The sequence below is a fragment of the Sitophilus oryzae genome, unplaced genomic scaffold (genome assembly GCF_002938485.1).
Source record: "Sitophilus oryzae breed Bouriz unplaced genomic scaffold, Soryzae_2.0 scaffold_1515_pilon_pilon, whole genome shotgun sequence".
NCBI classification, from domain to species: Eukaryota; Metazoa; Arthropoda; class Insecta; order Coleoptera; family Curculionidae; genus Sitophilus; species Sitophilus oryzae.
Genome location: NW_022146187.1, coordinates 1084116 through 1107309, shown reverse-complemented (window position 1 = coordinate 1107309; position 23194 = coordinate 1084116). Strand labels below are relative to the sequence as shown.

The 23194-nt window shown below is 31.5% G+C and overlaps 1 protein-coding gene across 1 annotated transcript in view; it reads right to left on the bottom strand.

Moving 5' to 3' along the window:
- The window catches only part of LOC115878490 (meteorin-like protein), a 142375-nt gene extending 127220 nt beyond the window's left edge, over nucleotides 1-15155 (bottom strand). Inside the window, exon 1 of the mRNA XM_030895018.1 lies at nucleotides 14852-15155. Coding sequence (XP_030750878.1) covers nucleotides 14852-14958 — 107 coding nt within the window. The 5' untranslated portion in view covers nucleotides 14959-15155. The remainder of the gene's footprint in view (nucleotides 1-14851) is intronic.
- Nucleotides 15156-23194: the final 8039 nt, after the last annotated feature.

Sequence of the window (23194 nt, the reverse complement as noted above, 5' to 3'; positions counted from 1 at the left end):
AATTCTATAACAAAATATACCCTATATCTCCTCATTAAGTTACACTACAATACAAAGTTACACTTGCCGTTATAACGTTTAAATACTTTAATAAATCGAAAAATAATTGTAAAAGATATATGTATAACACCTATTTCATATATACATTCATCTATTACGATTTTTGAAGTTATTTCGTTTGAATCCATTATACTTCTAAATGGCTGAGTTTTATTGTGAAATTGTGAAATCAGAAAGGAATTCAGAAATCCGGTATTCGAATACATTTCATTCGCACACTCTAGTGCAGAACTAGTGTTTCCGATGTCGGGTTATATTTTTATCATAGGACTCGAGGACTCAAAAACAAATGTCAAAAAATATGCTGGTGTCAAGGTTTTTTATGTTTTTTGAAACCGATGAATGTTGATCAAGCTAACTTCTGCTTCTGCCTTCCCTAATTTATCGTTTAGTTCATTCAAAATGTCTACTGACATTTTGTTCTGCAATAAATACTTGAACAATAAGTACTGCACTTTGAACATTAGATCGTACTAATTTTATTCTCGATTTAAGACTGTCATGACTATTTCCAAAAAAGTCCTTATGATCTAAGTGAGCCATTTTTTGCGAAAATAGGGGTATCAGCAAAGTTTACAGCATAAAATATATCGGTGACCGATGTGGAAAAACGACACGCGCTGTAGATATGTTAACATTATTTATACCGGGCAGAGTTACGAAGATTTAGCTATTTAGGATAGGACTTTAAACAAAAAATCGATTAAAATAAAAAAATCCAATTAAAATCAAAGAATCTAATTAAAATAAAAAAACAGATTTTTTTTTAAAACCTTTATTTGTTTTTTTACACCCTGTCTGAGGGAAACATTTTACTTTTATTAAGCAAGTTTGTTTGTATCAATATTAAACAAAACATTGTTACCATAACAACAAGCGTTTCTTTAATTTGATGTTTAAAAAAATTGCTAGCTGTGTGCTAATTTTTTCTATCAAATTTTTATAATTTTAACTAAATATATACCTGTTTGCGGTTAAAAAATGGTGTATTACATGCACGTTTTAGTTGAATTTTATCCACTTAAGAAAATTAAACACTCGAACTATACATTCTCGCATTAAAACGTTCTTGCGTGGATAATATTATGCTCCCTAAAACGCTTATACCTATATAGTAAATTACTATTAAAATAATATTTTTTTAGATTTTTTGTGATTTTTTGTTCCTGTGTATTAGAGATTTTTGCATACTCAATCCTTAACCAACCGATTTACATTTTGCATTGGAAAAATGCCTTTAAAATTGGTATGTAAATTATAAATTCTCTAGTTGGCATGATTATAGATTTTTAAATTTACTTTTTGATTGAGTTTAATGAGGAATCAAAAGCAAATCAAAGCAAGTAGACGATTTATGAAGTAAAGGTAAACGCTAATAGTTTAATTTTCTTTGGCAGTAGATAGGCACTGTGTAATTCTTCTTTAATTAATATAATTTATTTTATTTTCTTAAATGGATTGTTTATTATTAGGATTTTTTGTAGTTTTATACCAAAATATTGCATTATTTACAGAAAAACATTTTTTTTTACTTCCGCATTTTGACATTCTAGTAGATATATCTAAATGTTCTCTATTTTTTTAATGTATTGTATGTATCTGGAATCTCTGGACAAATCATATTATAGTTTATCCAGGGTAAGAAGATATAACAATAGCAATGGGGTTAGGTATGTTATTTTAACACAAAAGTAGACTATTATTTTTGTCATTCTTTGAATGTCATCTAATCAGATCATATTACATGGAAGTGGCACATACAGTGTTACGAAAAAAGTTACATTTTAAATTTCTTAGTTGAATTTTCACTCCAATCTTGGCAATTCTTATTGTAAAATATGGCAAATGAAACAAGCAAAAATATACAGCATTCCATTAATAAAAAATATAACCTTATTGTAAAATAAATTTAGTAGTAGTAGTCAGAGCTATAGATTAGTAGTAATTTGGTTTAATGGCCACAGCTGCCAGGCTATCCGGCCGAGTGATAGAATTACCGTTTTTTAATAAAAATTAAAAAAACATTATAAAATTATCCAGCTAGAATAGTATACGATTTATATTAACTCTATTTTTTTGAAGTTTATAAAAAGCATTTATAAAAAAAAATATATATCCTTCAAATCCCTCAGTTTAATAGCTGTAAAGGTCCGTTTTCACGTTCAAGCAGCTTGCGCAAATTGATTTGTGCATGCAAATTTGCACAAATCGAACTGAATTGGTGTCTTCATTTTAACGTTCAGTTTGAATTGCACAAATTAATGGACAAGTGAACCAATAGAGTAGACATGAATAGTTGCGATTCAACTATTGTGAAGTGTGTGCAGAATAATGGACCAAGAAGACGAACTACTGGCAGTGGCAGGTGTTTTAATAATTAAAAAATTAAAGGACCCAAAAAAAAGCAGAGCCCAGAGATCTTGGATCGAAAAGAGGGCTATTCCCATATTAATTTTAACTAATTAAATTAAACTTTTTAATAATTATTTTAACGTCTTCTAAATAAAGTAACAAAACAAATATTCAAAACGAAAAGCCGGATACAAGTAAGTAAGGCACAAAATTCGTTGCTACATACATGCGCGGAAGTAGGCGATTGAGTTAAAACTTAGACAAGGAAAGAGAGGAGACGGGTAACACGCATATTCTCCCGTGATCGGATAGTGAGGTCAAAATTCGATCGGCGGCCATACTTTGGTGACAAGATTTCGAGGCGACACCGAGCGAATTTTTATGTTTTTTGTGACAACTGTTTTGTTTTAAATTTATAAACTGTGTTGTTTAGTATGGTGAGATGTTCAGAGTATGGCTGCAAAGGCCAAAGCGAGAAAAAAGTGGCTGGAATTACATTTCACAGGTGAAAATCGATACACAACTTTTGTTATGTGGTCATAAAATGTACATTTTTTCATTATAGCAGTAAAAATATGTAAAATGCTTTTAATATGTCTTGTAGGACATCCAAACCAAACTATTTTTAATAATTCCAAGTAGTATTTTCAATATCCTGTATTATAATTAATGTTTGAAACTATAAATATTGCTACTCAGACCGGATTTCACCAGTGGCGTAGGGAATTATACATATAATCAGAGAAATACAATTTCTGCAATAAACATTTTTTTATATATTTTACATGTAAAAAAATGTACAAAGTATTGTTATCAAGTATGTAAAATAATTGTAAACTATAAAAAAATGAAAAATTCTAGTGATAAAAAATCTATATGTATAGTTATATAAAACTTAAATTTACCTGCCAAGATTTGTTGGGGGTGGACAAACTTGTGGTGGGCTACTTGTTACTACATACATATATTTTTTAAATATTCTTTCAAAAAATTTGCTAATTTAAGTGTATAATAATAGTTTCAGTGAGTAATTAATAAAAATTTAAAAATAAATAAAATATCACAAAGCTTCTAGAATTGTTTTATTTTTTTGTGAATAAATTCGGATATTCTTAAAAATAGGATATTCTTATGATTGAAGGTAACAAAATATTAAAAATTACATTATTCATTGAATCCGTACGCAAGTGTGAAGGGTAATGGCTAGATTCATTATTATACCGTATGGTCGAAAAAAAAAACGACGTCCAGTTGGCTTGTAAATTACGATCGATGGCATTCCGCATATAATTCTACATATAAAATGACATAAAAACTATACAAAACGACATCGAAAAAAGACGGCGTCAGCGATGGCTATGAAATGAAGGTCGCTGTCATTTTATATGTAAAATTATATGGGGAATGTCGTCGATCGTCATTTACAAGCCAACTGGACGTCGTTTTTTTTCGACCATACGGTATAATAATGAATCTAGCCATTACCCTTCACACTTGCTTACGGATTCAGTATTCAATGAATAATGTAATTTTTAATATTCATTTGTGAAATTGTCATTTCCAAACAAACAAGACGCCGTTTTTTTCGATCATAGAGTATATATGTATATACACGTTTAAAATATATGTTATTACATTATTTTTTATTTAATTATACATTATACACACGTTAATAAATAAATAATTGTCTTGATAATCAGTCCACTGTGACTGTTAAATAAATTTTGCATTATCGACTTCGATATTCATTTATTATAAAGGTGAGACTATAAAATACAAAATTGTATATGCATTACTCAAAAATGAACGATATATTAGTTTACGTTTTAATAAATATTTTGTACCGTCTAGATACAAGCTAATTTCTGATGCTACGCCATTGGAGAATTTCAAGTGGTGACAACTTGCCTCACTTTCAGCTGCTGTGTTACCTGTCCCCTCTCTTTCCTTGTCTAAGAGTTAAAAAGTTGGAGTGTCGTTTATACGTTCTTGCGTTTGCGCCAACCACAAGCAGATTATCTGGCCGCTCCAGATTCACTCAAGTCCAGAGCTCAAGTCAAACTTTTTGGCTTGTGCAAGTTTGCGATTTCGGTTTTCATGCAACAAGTTACTTGTGCAAATCGGACATGCACAAGCCAATTTGCGCTAATTGCATGAGCGTGAAAACGCACCTTTATAGATTTATTCTGTAAACTTTGTTTATAGTAAGAAGTTTCACTTCAAATATGCGCACATAGTGCACACATTTTTTTTATTTTTAAATATGTTGCGATACAAATAATAGTAAAATATTTTAAGAATATTAATTCTTTTTTCAAATAAATAATAAAACAAATAAAGTTTAAAATTTGTTTTTAATTATTAAAATTTGTATACGCCATACCAGAACGTAATGAAAAAATCCATTATTTATTAATTCGCTGAGATTGATTATTATAATTTGTATGTATCCATCACTCCCGAGCCGTTTCTGTCAAATCAGCGTCGCTAATGATTAATTTATACACAGATTTTATCAGATACGAGACCGGGCCACAACACAGCATAACTTAAGTGATTCAAACAGTGGTAAAAAAAAGTTTGACCGAAGTGTCGTATCATTCATTGACTCACTGTGCTTATTTTTTGACGCCTTGTTGGTTCGATTTTCGAAAAACGAGTTTAGATATTATCACTGGTAAAGTGGCGGAGATTTTGATATTTTTTTGTTTGAGGCATATAAAAAAAGTGTTAAAATATACTTCAGTGGCGGCTCATGTCTTCATAAATATGCGAAGATTTATTAAAAAAACTGTATAGAATTAAGCACCTATAATAAGAGGATAAGAGGTAGGTAACCTTCCCCCACCACTTTATTTTAGCAGATAGGGAAAAATGGTTGTGAACAACTTATGGTTGTGAACAACCATTTTTCCCCAAACCAAACCAAACCAAACACAAAAAATCCAAAATTTATTGAAGGTTATAAAGCTATTATTTATAGTACCCATTATCTAGTCAAAATTCTGTAAAAATTCTATTTTCTTATTTTCCATATCAGTTGCGCTCTCTAGCGGCCGTTTTACAAACTTGAAAATAATTTCCAGCAATTTCTCATAGCCCCTTTAGTTATAAATATTTTTTTTCCGTAGGCCCTATGGCTAATACTTCCCGAGATACAGCCGAGAGCTATTCTTAGTGGGACACCCTGTACAATCATGAATTGGAAATTTTTTTGGAAGTCTAAATTTCGGTTATAAGTTAACGAAAGTCTATAATATATTCGATCTGTCTAAATCAACCGATTGGATATTACCCTTGTATATTACACAGGAAGAACAAAAAAAATATTTCCGCTCGTTATAAAATTACACAACACTTTGTTGAAAAAATAATATTTGTTACCAGTACTTTTTGGATTAAAATCTTAGCTAATAATGGAAGGATTTTTGGTTTAAATTAGGGTTTCCAATTTTTGGAATCAGGATCCCGTTTTGAAATCCCGGGATAAAAATCTATATCCAGAGATCCTGGGATTGACTATCAGAATGAGGAACTTAATCTAAAAAAATACTTAATAAAAATATAGTTACACATATCTAAAAGAAAATGACAATAGAGCTTTATTAAAATGGACAAAACAATAAAGCAACATTCACATTTAGTAAGCAAAAAAATACAATTAACTATTCTTGTTGCAAAAAAATATAATATAACAACCACGGAAATATAACTTTTAGATATTGATGTTCCGCTTAGTATAAGATTGGGCATTTAAATTATTCGAGATTTTCGGGATCCCGGGATTTTAGAGATATATCACCTCGTGTCATCATAAGCAAAAAAACAAAGATAGCAAAAAAACAGAGACAAGTTGAAATCAAGAAAAATATACTCTTTACAACTAAATTTAAAATAACTTAAAAACGATTCTTTTTAGGTATAGGAACATGTGTAATAAAAAAGTAACGAATTAAGAAACCTCTTCAATAGCGAAATAAGAAAGTGGGTTTCCATTTAAAAAAAAAGATTTATGATAATGCTTTAATCGCTCAATTCCATGACAGCTACGGCCAATATTATGTGACATTCGAACAATTTAATTTTTGAAATAGAAAGCCTGGATAGCCACATGTCTTCTCTCTATGTCACAGTGACTGTGGTACACACTAAATTTCACGTGTAGACTATACAAATTTTTTTGACAGGCGGTTTTTTTCTTCTAAATATTATAAATATTTTTTCCCCAAAAACGGTTAATGTTAGATATCAAAATTCATAAAATTTTACAGAGAATTTAAGTATGTAATAAAAAAGGCTGTACTTAAACTGCCGTTAAACGGTAGCTTACTAAAATGCCGTTAATAGGTATGACGTCGTTGATGAGACGCACTTGACGGTTTTATGAAATATAGGAATTTTATAAGGACTAATCAACGCTATCCACCCCACCAAATAACCAACTTAACCAACGCAACTAACCTTGACACTTGTAAAAAAATATATAAAACAAATATAAATTCGTAAAAACCAACCAACCCCAACAAATAACCAACTAACCAATGAATTAACACCCTCCACGCTAAGGTGCTGCCTACCGCTAGGCATTACTTTCCGCCGATATCAACGACGTCATAATATCTATTAACGGCATTTTAGTAGGCTACCGTTTAACGGCTGTTTAAGTACATCGAATAAAAAATGGGGGTTTCTATTTAAAATAAGAAAGTTGCTATCAACTTCCAGTATTTCCGGGAGTGCCACTCGATTGAAAATATTTTTAATAGACAGATTTTCTTGTAAAACAATGATTTGTAAAAAATCTCATATCTAGATATTATGGTTTTCTAGAAACTTCTAATGCACGCTCAGCCTGGGACACCCTGTATATCCAATTATTTTAGTTAGGATTCTTTTAGAATCATATACTTTTATTTTTTGGCATTCTTAAATACTTAGCTAGCTACCAAAACTTTCTATATCGGATAAAATATAAAAAATAACTTCTTTAAATGGAAATTAAGTGGCTAGTTTGTAGAAACCAGATTTCCATGACCAGACAACAAAAAGCAAAAAGCTATTATGTAAAAATTCAAGTTAAATATTCATTATACCTACATTATTCATTGGCTTAAACAGTTAAAGACAAACAACTATTATTAATGTTAAAATATATTTCTATTCTTCTTTTATAGCGCTAAATGCATTAGTCTGTCTATAAAGTCCATAAATATGCATTCATTACATTACCTGTTTAATCGCTTTTGACAGGAGAATGCACATTCTTTCATACGTTTTAATATTTTTAAAAACTGAACGAGCAGAGAATATCCATAACGATGATGTTGATGATATACCGTATGATCGAAAAAAGACGTCAAGTTGGCTTGGAAATGACACACAATGGGTATCACTTCCCATTGAATTTTACTTATTATTACTCTGATATTGTTTTTTTTTTCTAACGTATGGGTATTCATTATTTTTCAATCGACATGATCTCGAAATGATTTGTGAATTTTAATAATTATTTTAACAATTAATTAATGTAGTTTCTTAAAAGCTATTATAAATATTAGGGTGGTGTAATTATTGATACAGCTATATTTCCATAATATACTGAACACTAGTACTGGATCATATGCCTAAATTCTATGCCTATGCGAAAATTCTACAAAAAATGTAAACTGAAGTTTTTTGAACGCGTCTATTTTTTGTTTTACACAGAATTTGATCTTTTTCTTACATTTTTATACAAAGCGTAAGTGAGCTCTTGAATGAATTTGTGATGTATGTCATCAGTGTATTACAGGTACATGTGACTTATTGCCTAATCCGAACGACACTATTTGAAGGTCTATCTTCTTCTTCTTCTTTCTCCATCCAGTGTTGGAGGCCTCTTCTAGGTTTTTCCATTCTTCACGTTCTCTAGCCAATCTATTCATTGTCGTCCTGCCACTGTTCTGACGTCATCGACCAAAAGATTCTTGTTGTTCCCATAGGTCTCCATAAAATGACTTTTTGAGGCCATCGGTTTGGATCCTGTCTTGCCACATGTCCTATCCATTGCCACTCTTTTAACGACATTTATTAGTTTTGTTTTTTGACGTATGTGGGTGTTCCGTATTTTTTCCCTAATGGTGACTCTTGAAGGCTATACTAGGCAAATATTTACTCAAACGGTGATTTGCCATTGTCTTCCTTGAAGTTGCGGCTTGATAGTTGCTTTGTATTAAAAGTTTAAAAATAAAAAGTAATAACAACTTAGTAAGAATTTAATTATAAAAAAAATAAAGAATAACATTCCCAACAAGTGGTGATACGAGTCAAATAGAGAACTACAACATTTGGTGGCAGCGACTACAAGATTGGTGACGACGGTGGTCCAATCCAGGATCACGACAACTAGAATACAATATTTCAAGGCAGATGACGGATCTATTCGATAATTTTTATTCGAATAGTTTTCAACGAATGTTTTCTTACTAACTATCGAATTATTCGAATGAATTGCAACTATCGAATGTTTCGATAGTATTCATTCGATAGTTCTCACTACTAGTGTTGACTGCTGTGCGAGAGGTACTGGGACTACTGATTTCGATCCCCAGCCACTACGGTCGCTTTATTTATTTAAATGACAATATTTATTTACCTAAATAGGGCAACCAGCGAGCTGCCACCTCAAGGAAGGCAATGGCAATAGTACCGCCACTCAAATAGTACCGTTCGAATTCGGCGATAAACTGTAGATCCCGTGTACTTGTGAAACTATGTATTATACATGGGGAGGTAGCCTACGCTCTGTATAGAGTATGTCACTGTAAGAAGAGGAAAATTATAGTAACTTTTGATTAATCTTAGTGATACTTTTAGTGGTAAATGAGCACGTGCCTTTATACCGTCAGGTTCACCCGCCACTGTCACCAGGGTTGCCACAAGAAAATTTTTGATTGTGCAGAACTTTGAAATTTGTTCATAGAAACTGCAGTCCTTGCTGACATGGGAGGAAGTGAGATAGGAATTGAATAATATTCACGTATGCAAACGAGTGGAATTAAGACTGTGAACTACAGTGACGTAATTGAGCAATGAAATTAGGCCAAAGTATGTATTATGTATTATTTAATATTAAGCAATCCTGTCTATTTACCGTCTTTGGCTCTTGTCTAGTGGTCCTTGACTCATGACCCAGTGCATACTCTGACATTTTACTGAACACCTAAACACTGATGGCGGAACATGACATTTGTCAGTTCAAAATTTAAAGTACGATTGCGGACTTTTTCTTGATGTATGAACTTAGATAACTTAAAAGCAAAAAAATCAGCTTTTGTCAGCTGATTTACTGTTCTGGTATTATTTTTTATACGAAATATATAAATTTTCAAAATGTGTAGCTCAGGCGATTGTGGTGTAGATGTGCAATCATTGAAACAAATGTGTAGCAAAGTACACAATTGCGTAGCTCGTGGCAACCCTGACTGTCACCACCGCACCACGAGTTTTCTCCTTTCCCTCTCACGAGTTCTCGGTACCTACGAGACGTGTCCGCCGCTGGTCGTTGTTCATAATCATATCGGAGATAAATCTTTCGGATGGTGCTAAAACCGAGTTTATGGCCGCGTTGCAACGAGCTCTGAATACCTAACTAAGCCGATTTGGATCTCCGGACCGACGATAACGACACTGTCGGTAGAAAAACGTTATTTTCGGACGGAGGAATAAAGTCGTTTCGAAAGAATTTATGTGTAAAATATGCGCTCTTGTCGAAACTTTGTCGAAAGCGAGATTATTTCGAGCTAAAACAAGGACTCTCGTTATGTTCTAGCTTTATGATAAACAAATTTTATTTTCTTGTTTTAGTTCTGTATACGAAAAGGAATTTAAATAAATGTAAATATATGGTCTTAGAGTAAGATCGGTAACTCTTTAACACTATCAAGGCCACTGTGTTCCCCCATCTGATTGAATATGCTGCTCTTAGATTGAAAACGAATGCCATGCCTCAGAAACATATGAACCTGGACATGCAGCATTTTTTTTCAGTGAAATAGTCATGGAGATCGCCAATACTCACAACACAGGCACGACACCGGAAGAAGAAGAAGAAGATTTTTTTGTTTAGAATTTGCATATATTTTACTTATATATACCCTTTTTTTTTCAATAACAAGGGGCGGTCCTCTGCCTTGACATGTCTGGTCAATTTTCAGTAATCAATAACATCTATGCAATGAACTTCATCAAAATTACGTCACGCAACTAAAAGTAATATCTTCTTTAATCTAGTTATAATTAATTTTGAATCTTGATCTGCCCTAACTTAACTGAATCATATATATGCTCTTTATTTTAGTTGATGCACTTGATCTTCTAGTTTGTCCAATATTTCTTATTATAATCCTATTGATATTTCATAAATACCCAGTCATTCAAGTGTTTTATCTCTGGGATTACTTAATTGCTGCAGAAAATTTAAACCAGCTTTATACAAATTAAAGAACTATATTTTTAAATAAGATAGGATTCCCAGATTGATGTAATGATGATGGGTATAATTCTGACCATAATCCTTACATGATATTTCATCAATGCACAATCTTCAAGTGTTTTGTTTGGTTTGGTTTGGTTTTAAGATTACTTAATAGATGCAGAAGTTCAGAACTACCTCAACTAGCAATATACAAATTTAAGATTGATATTCTTAAATATGTAGTATATACATAATATACAGATGGATGCAATGATAATGGATATAATTTAAAAACATGTAACGTTTTTAGTTTGTTACATGTCTTTTTTATATATAATATATGATGTCTGGCCTATCATCACCGGATTCCGTATCGTTCAGGCCTGATAATTTATTTGGCACGCTTGGCGTAATTTTTACGTTCCCTAGTCGCCAACCCTGCTATCGTTTCACTGTTCTGTGGAGGCGCGCGCTGTCAAGATCCTTGTTATATGTCAAGGCGCCTCTCTGCGTTTTAACCTCACTTTGTTTTTGGCCGGTTGCGGCACGGTTGCAGATCCTGCTTTGAGAAATGGTGATTATTTAAATCTTGCTGTATAATTTGAATCCGCTGCTATTTCAAAGCAACAGGGTAGAGTTTTGGATTGACCCACCTTAACTCGTATTTGTATTTTGCTGACACGTCGGTGTACTTTTGCTGTTGTCCTTCAGAATGTTAAATGGAAGAAAGGACAGTTCTTTTGTTTATTATTGAGCCCTCGGAAGTGTTTCGAGGGTCTTATGGATGGATTGTGTCCAAGGTACGGGTAGTGTTCCCCTGTACCGTTATCTTATGGACGGACTGTGTCCAAGGTATGGGCAGGTGTCCCATATCTATGTATTGATTCCAAGGTTCGGGCATTATCCAAGGTCCTAGTAGTGTTCCAAGGTACGGGTAGTGTCCCCATATTGCCACAGTATTGATACAGCGTAAGCCCCATGCTGCTTCGCTCCCATATCTAAGCCTAGTCAGTAGCTACGGCTCTATTGATTCATGGTGTCCTCATTCTGGCCCCTTTTGTTGTTTTGGCCAGCAGGATCGCCGACAGACAGTACAGAGATGCGAGCCCACCTCACGCTGTTACTGTTTGAAGCAAGATTACATAAAGAACAGCTAAGTGTAGATTTAAGTTCTAGTTTTACATTTAACATCTAAAACATTTTCAGTCTTAAACAGTAACGTACATCTTAAGTAATATCGTACAGACTATGTTTAGTGGTTAGATTGTTAAGAACATTCACGTCGATTTAATATTTAAAATATGATTTAGATCTTAGGTTTCATTACATTACGTCTTGTAATGGTATTACTTTCATAGATATTTAGTACAACTCTTAACACCATTTTTTTTTACATATAACCACTATACATATATTTATTAGAATTCTACAATGTCATGTACCAGCAAAGAACATCATGAAATATAGTCATTAGTTTTAAGTAATATACAACTGTGTTTTCTTTCTCTGTACATGCCTGGCGCCCAATATTTATATTTTCGAGTTATTATTGTTAATTAGTTCTTTCCATTGAAATACCTTATCCACGACTGCTCTACCAACGAAAAGCTACCGTTCGCAGTGGTAATGTTTAAAAAAAAACGCTACAAACAAATCCATAATAATTAGTAGTGTAATAATAATTGGATATTAAGTTATGAAATGAAACCAAAAATTTGGCACATTTTACAATTTTTTAGGTCTCCAACCTCGATGCATAAGCTTTAAATGCCCCTCTTGCAAAAGTTGCAGGTCGTGGTCTTCTTAATGAGACAGAAAATAAATGCGGGCATCGTTTTCGCTTCATTAAGAATCGCTCCAAATAACTTATCTTTAGTATAATCTTGTGTATTTTTACGACTTTTCCCTCTCCAGAGGCATGTAGTCATATTAATGACCTTATACAGCAATTAGCGAACCAAATAATATGGGAAGTTAAATAATAAAACGAAACAGAATATTAATTATGCAATAAAGTTTGCTAGAATTGCTAGTATGATTTTCTTTTCCTATTGCAAAATTGTTGTTATAAAATTAAAGTAGATAATTATATTATTTGTATTATTTTATAAAGCTTTATTAATTATTAGTTGTTTACGTTTTTTTTTATATTTAACAATAAAAATGACAAAATGTCATGCTAGTAATACTCCCAATAATCCTATCCAATTTATATATTTTTATACAGGGTGTCCCAGAAATAAGTGCAAGAAACATATTTTCTCTTTATCGTTTTTCAAATAAATCCAAAATAACGGAGTGATTTTACTTAATTTCCAAAAAAATGATTTTTTGCTAAAATTTTGAGAACCACTGGATCTTTTCTGGATTTTCTTTCTTGTAAATTTAGTCTACTATTTATGTTGCCATATTATCAAGAAATTATTTTTTTTAAATAAAAACTAAAAAAATTTCCAAAAAACATTTCAAATAATTCCGAATTTTAAAAAAAAACTCATAGGCGTGTTTCTGGGGGGTTGAACTATACACTATACTACCAGTTAAAATACTTGCACTTATTTCTGGGACACCCTGTATAGATCGAATCAACTGCTTGAAGAAACACCTTGTAGGTATGTATTGATAATGATAAGTAAAATTTATGAAGTAGTATAAACTAGGTAAATAAGTGAAGGTGTTCTTATATTTTGTATTAAAAGTTTAAAAATAAAAAGTAATAACAACTTAGTAAGAATTTAATTATAAAAAAAATAAAGAATAACATTCCCAACAAGTGGTGATACGAGTCAAATAGAGAACTACAACATTTGGTGGCAGCGACTACAAGATTGGTGACGACGGTGGTCCAATCCAGGATCACGACAAATGGTTGTAACGTTGCATATGAATACTTACTTATGTACCTACGTAAAATGTGACAAATCTATCAAAATATGTAGAGCTTATGATGACAAAGTTGTTTTGGTCCTATTCTCACTGTATTCTGACAGTTTTTGGAATTGCATTTCTATCAAATTAGTCAAGGAATCGTAAATAAATAATAATAATCTTATCCCCAAGCCTCATTGTCCAATTCTTCTTTAGAGCGATTTGCTTTATTAATATTAAAAAAGTATTAAATATAAAAGAATGAACAACGAGTAGGTACATTAATATCGGTAATTATTATATGAAAAACTGGTACGATATACAATAATAAGTTTGCAATAATTTTTAAAATCTAGTATAATAATGATAAAAACGATTTTTATCCATCAGGTGAACAACACTGCAAGTTCAACAGCTATGAGCAAAATAATGATTGAGGAAGTGATATCCATAAATGCATCAACATTCTTCATCTGCTACAAATTAATAGTATTCTATTCAATTTATTATAAAATTCTTACCAGTAAGGCATCAAATATCCAGTAATAATAAGTTAATATAAATTTTAACAAAAGCTCATTTTTTATGTATTCATCATTCTGATGATGAAGATTAATATAGGCATTCTGAAACTTATAACTTAATTAACATTTTGAAAAAGGACAAAGTGTATCACTTTTGATTTGTTTCTAAAAGAAGTAAAACATGCAGTTTATTTTACGAATATAAACTAGATTGTGTGTCACGGCTATGAAGTTTTACTCCAAGCGCGCGTAAAGAAGTTTCGGTAAGTTTCACTTCAATTATTGTAAAAACTTAAGCAAAATAAAAATAAAACCATTCACCACAATACACCAAAATACCCACTTTACTTTAAAACACTAAACACGCATTTTACTAACCATGTTAACATCATCAGCAGATGATTAAAACTCAGTTTTACTCATCTGCTGATGATACTAACATGATTAGCGAAACTAAAGAGACAGAAATATGTTTTCTGTAAACTTTGGCAAAACGCGCGTCCAGTGTTTGCTGTTGTAACACCAAAGATTCCAACCCTCAACTGTAATGTAAAAACGTAAAAAAGTATAATATTAAACATTGAATATTTACCTTCCTGTCCAATCGCATTCATCCCCCATGATGGAGGCCAAACTGACACCAATCAAAAACGAGTATAGCACAAAATACATCGGTCCCTTTCCGCATTGGACCCACATAGTTCCAAAATGTTATTGTTTATCACCACTGTTTCGTTCTTAAACCGGACCCTATCCGTATTTTTTCCAAAGCAGACGTTTCTGCCGCACCATCTTCAGTGCACGGTAGCCTGAAAAGATCGCAACACGACGCGAATTTATCGATACAAACTACGGCACAAACAATACCTTAACAGACCACGGTATCGCAACGACTGACTGAGCGAGCTTTTAAAATGGACCAACGAGAGTAACAAGTGGTCGGAAGGCGCCAAAGGGGCCGAACATGACCGAAGCGAGCCGAGTAAAGTGACTAAAGTGACTTTGAATTCCCACCTTTTGCTTTGGTGCACTATATTTACATAATACAGTGCTTGGTTTATTTATACGAGCCTCAGCTTTGAAGCTTTTTGTTAAAATCAGTTAGATTCTTATTGTTTTTCTTACATTAATAATTTTTCCATATATATGCATAATTGAATTACGTTTTCCATCTTTTGATTCCCAATCTCCACCTCTCTCTATCTCCTTATCCTCCTTATCCATCTACTTCCAAACCTCTGTACAAAAAACTTCTTTATCTATACCCTCTCCGCAGCTCTTGAGAGGTCTTTTTCTTCTACCATGGGATTTCAATATAATATTTTCTTTGGGATTCGATGTTCTTCCATTCTTTGGACATGTCACATGTCCATACCATATTAACTGTTGGGTTGTAGTGTCGTTTACGATATAGTGTTTTATTTCCGTTTGGCGTCTTATAGTTTCATTAAGTATTTTACTTTTTATGGATTTTCCAGCTGGTCATCTCAAAAAGTCCATCTCCGTGGCTTTTAGCGTTCTTTCAGATTTCTCTTCCCAGAGCCATACTTCAGAGTTGTAGGTAAATTATGCTTTTTACAATGGAGTTGTAAATTCTTTTTGTTCGTTTATCGTTATACATACTCTTATCCCATAGGATTCCATTTGACATTGAAACTGCTTTTCTGTCTTGTGTGTTTCTCTCTAATATTGCCTCATCTAGTGCTTCGTCTTTGGATATTTGCATTTCGAGATATTTGGAGTGGTCAGAATTAAAATGGATCAAGTCCAATTTCCTACTATTTTAAGATAATCGTCTTTATACGTTTATAATTTTTTTTTTCAGTAGGGAAATAAATCAAGTCATACTTCACGCATTAAGCAGCTATACCCTGTTTCTGTTTGGTTTCTGAATATTCTGTTGATTTCTTTCAGAAGTGAACTGGATCAAGTCCATGAAATTTAACGCTGTTCGCGATTTTAGCACAAGAGCTAAAGTTTTGAGATATAGAATATTTTTTTGATAAAATGGATAAGAATGAAACAAAGTCTGAAACATTTGCACCAAGTGAATCAGATTTTATCAGCCATCTGAAAGGTCTGATTCTATCGATTCTGAAAGTATAATTTGATTTATAATTATTTTCACTATTACTAAATCAATAAGTTAGGCTGTTTTCTTACACATACACACGTTGTTGATCTGAACGAAATTGCACGAGAAAGAAAAATCTTGTCTTTCCATATAAATGTAACGTAACACACTCTAAAAGACAACACATGAAAGATATTCTTCCCTTTATCTCGCCTATATACCATAATTTTTATAAAAATCGAAGAAGACACTATTAATAGACAATGTGAAATCAACAAATCCCTTAATGACGAAGAAGAATGTACCGATGAACTAATTTATATCTAAAATTTCAAATATTTTCAGAGATAAAATGGTTTAAGTCCAAAAAAGTATAAACAAACATTCTTAAAAATGACCACAGTTGTATTTTAAGTTACTTTAGTTTGCAATTATACAATTTAAAATGTAATAAAGCATTGTGTCAAGTTTTCTTCTCCAGCTTATTTTATTTTAACATTAAAAAACTTTTACTCTCATTTTCTTCAAATTATCTTCTAGGACTTGATCCTATTCACTTCTGAACCCCTCATTTATAATTTATAACTATTACAATATCTGATGACTTATCCCGTTGTTAATCGTAGGTCTTGTTGTCCACCAATGCACATGTATTCCATTTTTTAATATTAAGTTCTAATTTCCATTTTTCATACTCCCCGATAAGTTATCATAAGACCCATGTATTCCAAGTCGTCTATATCTTGTGCTACAAGCGTGATCATCTGCGAACGGTAAGGTGTACACTCTAGTATCATCTACTTGTAAACCCATATTACTATATTCCCGTTTCCATGTTTTCAGTGTATTTTCCAAGTAGATCTTACAGTTTTTTCGGTACTTTCAGTACTAACTAATTTTTGTTCAATAATTGCGCATTTCATCAATCAGAAAGCAAGGGGAGGATTTCCAAAGTAAAATTGAAAGAAAATTGAGGTTTTTAATAAAAATCAAATTGTTAATTACCTAATTATTAATGGGAAAAGTAACATGAACACAAGCAAAGAAAAAATATAGATAACTTAAAATTTACATCAAACAACATAAACCAACTTGGCTAAATTTGAGAAAAAAACTTAAAATAATAAGTTAAAAATGCAAATATGTATTAAAACATAACTTAAAATATATCTAATACATTATATACAACAAAAAAATAACATATTTAAACTTCAATAATTGCTAATAAACATTAAGAAAGTTCAAAAGAAAAAAGTAAAAAAAAGTGTCAAAGGATTTTCTCACACAGCAAAAAAAAATTATTGTTAGCGAGTCCCAAAAGAACCGAGAATTAATTTCGAGGACCAGTTCTGTGATGGCCAAAAAGATCCGGAAATTCTCGGTACTTTTAAAACCGGGTCTCTGAACCCTATTTGAGACTATCAATTAGGGTATCCAGAACCGGAGAACCGCAATTTTCCGGTTTTGGCGGTACTTCCAGTACTAGCAAATTTTTGTTCCATGATTGTGCAGTTCGTCAATCCGCAAGTAAGGGATTATTTTCCAAAGTAAAACCAATAAAATGAGTTTGGAATGAAAATAATATACAATTATTAAATCAGTCATGAGAAAGTTAACATGAACTCAAATGAACACAAGTGAAGAAAAGAAAAACGAAAAAATCATAGGTAACTTAAAATTTGCGTCAAACAACTAAACCAACTGAACTAAAGTGGAAAAAAAATCAATTTCACTTTCAACTAAAAATGTAAATGCCTATCAAAACATAACATAAAAATATAACTAATACCATTTAGAAAAATAATACTAAATAATAAAATAACATATTTATAATTCAATAATTGATAATAAACATTATAGAAACTTCAAAAGAACTTCAGAAGTAATAATAGTAAGAGATAGAATCACTACTTACATATATAGAAGAGATTGATTTCGACCGTTAGAAAGTATTAATGGTCTTTCGTATGTAACAAAAAAACATTTTTTTTAAATTATTGTTACGGAGTCCCGAAACTACCGAAAGAACCGAGAATTAATAATCTAGAGTCCCGGGTCTGATGTCTCAAAAGAACCGGAAATTCCCGGTACTGTCGGTACCGGGATTTCCAGGTTCTGAACCCTATTGACAACCCCTATATGCGCAGGTTTTTGATAGGCACACAAATATGCGTAAAAATTAAGTTTTGATTAAAAATACGATGAGCGTAATATCATGCAGTCGGATCCTGTACTATAATAAAAACGCGAGTATTTGCGAAACCGTTAAAATTTTGAAACATTTTATATCCAAAAAATATTCATTTTTTAATTCTCCATCTAACAAAGGAATAAAATATATACAGGGTGATCCATTTAAAAAAAAAAACAAAGAAAAATGATTTTAATTTCAATATGGTAGATGAGTTCAGGGCTGATGTCGGCTGTGCATTGCTGACATGTTTTTACCACATGGCTGCTTAACTGTCAGTGATTATTATAGTTTTCCGCCTAGAAGGTTTCTCCTCCCTCAGCCATTCGCAGGCCATTAAATGGCAAATCTCTCTCTCTGGGACGTAAGATCAAAGTAAGACTAAAATTTATGTGCGATGGAACATATACCGTGCGGTGCATCAGAACACGGGACATAGAAAATCCCATGTTAATTTTGAAAAGGTTAAATATTATCTAACCAATTTTATGCAAAAGGTGTATTAGACTTTTTTGAAGAGGCGTTAAAGTTATACTTTTGTGTAGAATTTCATTTCATTTGGAATAGTAATTTAAAACTTATTTGCAAAAATCTATCTTCAAATTAGTAAAATTTATAATACGGCCCAGAGAAAGCTATACAATTAAAATTCCAGCGAAACTGTGATTGTGTCATTGTCAAATTCAATGTCACATTTTGTTTACAAAAATTTGAAGGTACCAAACTTTGGTACCAAAGAGAGTAATTTTGTATAAAATAATTACGAATTTTTCAACTTCTGAAAAAGTTACGATAATTAAACGGCATTTTGTTGGAAATAGTATTCCCGTTGTGTTAGATATCTTCGCAGCTTAGTCTCCGGAAAGCCTATACCGTGTAAGTCAACAGTTTAAAGAATAAACCGGAGCTTTGAAACTAAAGACACTTACCTAAAAATAATAACTAACCTTGGAAGAGTGAAGCACATGGAAGTGTGAAGACAAAAACAATCCAACAAGAAAAAATATTATTACAGTTGAGGGTTGGAACCTTTGGTGTTACACAGCAAAATAAAAACACTAAATCACCACAATACACCAAAACACATTTACTTTTACACTGGACGCGCGTTTCGCTAACCATGTTAGCATCATCAGCAGATGATTATAAACTGATTATAGATAGTAGTTTTTGTAAACTGATAAGTTTATAATCAAAAAAACTGTAAGTTTATAATCATCTGCTGATAATGCTAACATGGTTAGCGAAACGCGCGTCCAGTGTAAAAGTAAAAGTGTTTTGGTGTATTGTGGTGATTTAGTGTTTTTAAGAAAAAAATAACAATCAACTGAATATTCTTCATGTTAAAGAAGCGAAAAACATTGACACCCGTTTAATGGGGGTACAGTGGGAAAAGACTACAGGATCTTTCGCCGAACGACTTATTCCTGTAAAGCACGCCCAAAAACAGTTTTTATGTGCATATTAAATACAGAAATTTAGATGGACTGAAAACGGCACTTCTGTGGAATTGTGGAATGTTAAGATTCTCCCCTTAACAGTTTTGTAGTGTGAGGCGTGAATTTCACAATTATCTGGGGCATTGTTTGGCTGTGAATGGGGAATTATGTATAAATTTTATTAATTAGTATAATTTAAAAAGTTCCTTTAATCTATACTAATATATAAAATCCTTAAGTGACTGACATACTGATTAATCACGATCCTGCTCAAACCACTCAACGTAAGAAGCTCAATTTTGGCATACAGGTTGATTCTAGGGTGTAGAGGTTCGATAAGAAGGGATTTTTCGAAATTCCAGTTCCAAGAGGGTGAAACCACCCCTCTAACATTACAATATTTTTTATTTAAAAACGGTCAAGTTTCCGAAAAACACTTAAACACGTATATTTTATTTTGTTTTTTTACATATTTTAAGATTTTTAAAAATGTATACAGGGTGTTTCGAAAAATCTGGTCATTGATTAATTACGATCCTGCTTAAAGCGCTTGACGTAAAAAGCTGATTTTTGGAAAACAGATTGACTTTAAGGTGTAGAGGTTCGATACGAAGGGATTTTTCGAAACTCGAATTCTAGGGGGTAAAACTATCCCTCAAATATTAAAATATTTTTTATTTAAAACCGGTGAGTTTTTCGGAAAACTCTTAAACACGTATATTTTATTTTGTTGTTTTACATATTTTAAGATTTTTATAAATTTATACAGGGTGTTTTATAAAATATGACCATTAAGTAATCACGATTCTGCTTAAACTGCTTGACGTTTAAAGCTGATTTTTGTCAAACGGATTGACTGTGGGGTGTAGAGGTTCGATAAGGAGGGGTTTCTTGAATCTCAAATTCCAAGAGGGTAAAAACGCCCCTCAAATATTACAATATTTATTATTTAAAAAACGGTTAGTCTTTCGGGAAAACGCTTGGACAAGCATAATTTATTTGTTTTTTACATATTTTGAAATTTTTAAAAAAATCATACAGGTTGTTCCAAAAAATTGGCTAATTTCTTAACCACGATTCTGCTTAAACTGCTTGACGTAAAAAACTTATTTTTGGCAAACGGATTTTTCGAAAGTCAAATTCCAACGAGATGAAACTACCCCTGAATATTACCAAGTTATATAATAATATCGCCATATTGTTTTCTCTCATGCTGACATAAATGTGAGAAAATCTTATCCAGTTTGTATGTTAATGGAAATTCTTGCTTTGCTTTATCATCACCATTACAAATGATTAATTCGACGCGAACGAAGTCGCTGGTACACGCTAGTTACAAATATTTCTTTTATTTGTTAAATTATTGTGGATGTATGTGGTATGAGCGAGGCCTGCGAGTGATCGATAGTAATGAACAGCAAACAAGTCATACACCGCGAATACTATTCTCAGTTCAACTAATTCTTTTATAGATGATCATTCCAATTCAGAAAAAAATTAACCACCTTTTTCGAACTACAGATACTCTTGTAAACAAAAAAAATGTGACATCGAATTTGACAATGACAAAATCATTTTTTGCTGGTATTTTAATTCTAGCTTTCTCTGGGCCGTATAGTAACTTTAGTAATTTTTAGTAATTTGAAGCAGTGCCTTCTATTATAAGATCAGCCTACGGGCGAGATTTATGACGTCACGCTGGTTAGATATAACGGATTAATAAATATGTTGTAGAATACATGGAAAACATAATTATTCCTCAGATTTTTGGTTTGTATTTTAAAAATGATATAGTTTAAATGAAATATACATAATATACAGTTAATAACTACAACATATATACCTATTTATAGTAATAAATACTTTGGCAAATAAACTATGAACCATACAAATGCAGCAAATGTTTTACAATGTACAAATAATGTATAGGTACATAAGATAATGGGTAAAATGTAAATATATTTTTAAATTTTGGGGTTTGAAAATCGATCTAAATTAACAAAAACATTTAATATCTACTAATAGTGATGTATTATTATTTGCATTCACAAAATTTATATGTATATTTTGCAAGTATCAATGTTCGAAAAATTATATTTACAAATAATACAATATTATCTAAAAAAGGCGTCAGCGATGGCTATGAAATGAAGATTGCTGGCATTTTATATGTTAAATTATTCTAAAATTTTTGATTTTCTTGGATTTTTTAGGTTCGGAAAAACGCTGATTAAGTTTTCATTTGGGTTTTCATTATTTTTATTTGGTTTAAAAAAAACGTTTCGGCTAACTATAGCCTTCACAGTGTTGTGTCATATGAGAAAAATAGTGTCGAATATAATCCAAAAAATTACATATACAATATAATTTACACCTCATAATGTTTACTGCAATTAATAAACTAATATAAACTTATCAAAAGATGACCACATATTTTTTAAAATTATTATTCTTAACACTAAAATTATCTACATTGACTATGGAGTACGCAGTAAACATTATGTGCGTGGTGTGAATATTTTATATGCAATTTTTTGGATTATATTCGACACTATTTTTTCATATGACACAACACTGATGGAGGCTATAATGTTAGCCGAACCGTTTTTTAAACCAAATAAAAATAATGAAAAACCAAATGAAAAATCAATCAGCGTTTTTCCCGAACCTAAATTCCAAGAAAATCAAAAAATTTAGAATATTTAGAATCAAGGTTCAAGAATATCAAATTTTCCAAGATTGTAAAATTCTAGTTAATTATTTTATGTGTACAGTTATTTAAGGAATGTCATCGATGTTTATTTCCAAGCCATCTAGACGCCGATTTTTTTTTTGGATGATACAGTATAATTCTTACGTAAAATGTAAATAACATTAGACCAATTAAAACAAAGAAATATGAATTTCTTAGTATTTTTAGTAACACCTTTATTCTTAAAACTTAATTTTGTATTATGCAAATATACCAATTTTATTGTTATTTTATTCATATTGTATTCAGCCATCACTTAAATATTTGATATTAATTTGGTATTATAAATAATCAATACTATTCATTAAAATTACTGAACAAATATATGTTATGCTTAACATACATTATATATTATCAAACAAAAACACATTCTTCTTTTAAACTGTATCAGTCTTGTCTTTACAAAAATCTTTTTTAAAATTTGAACTCAAAATAATAATCTTTTTCATGATCTCTAATACACATATTCTTTACTTTTC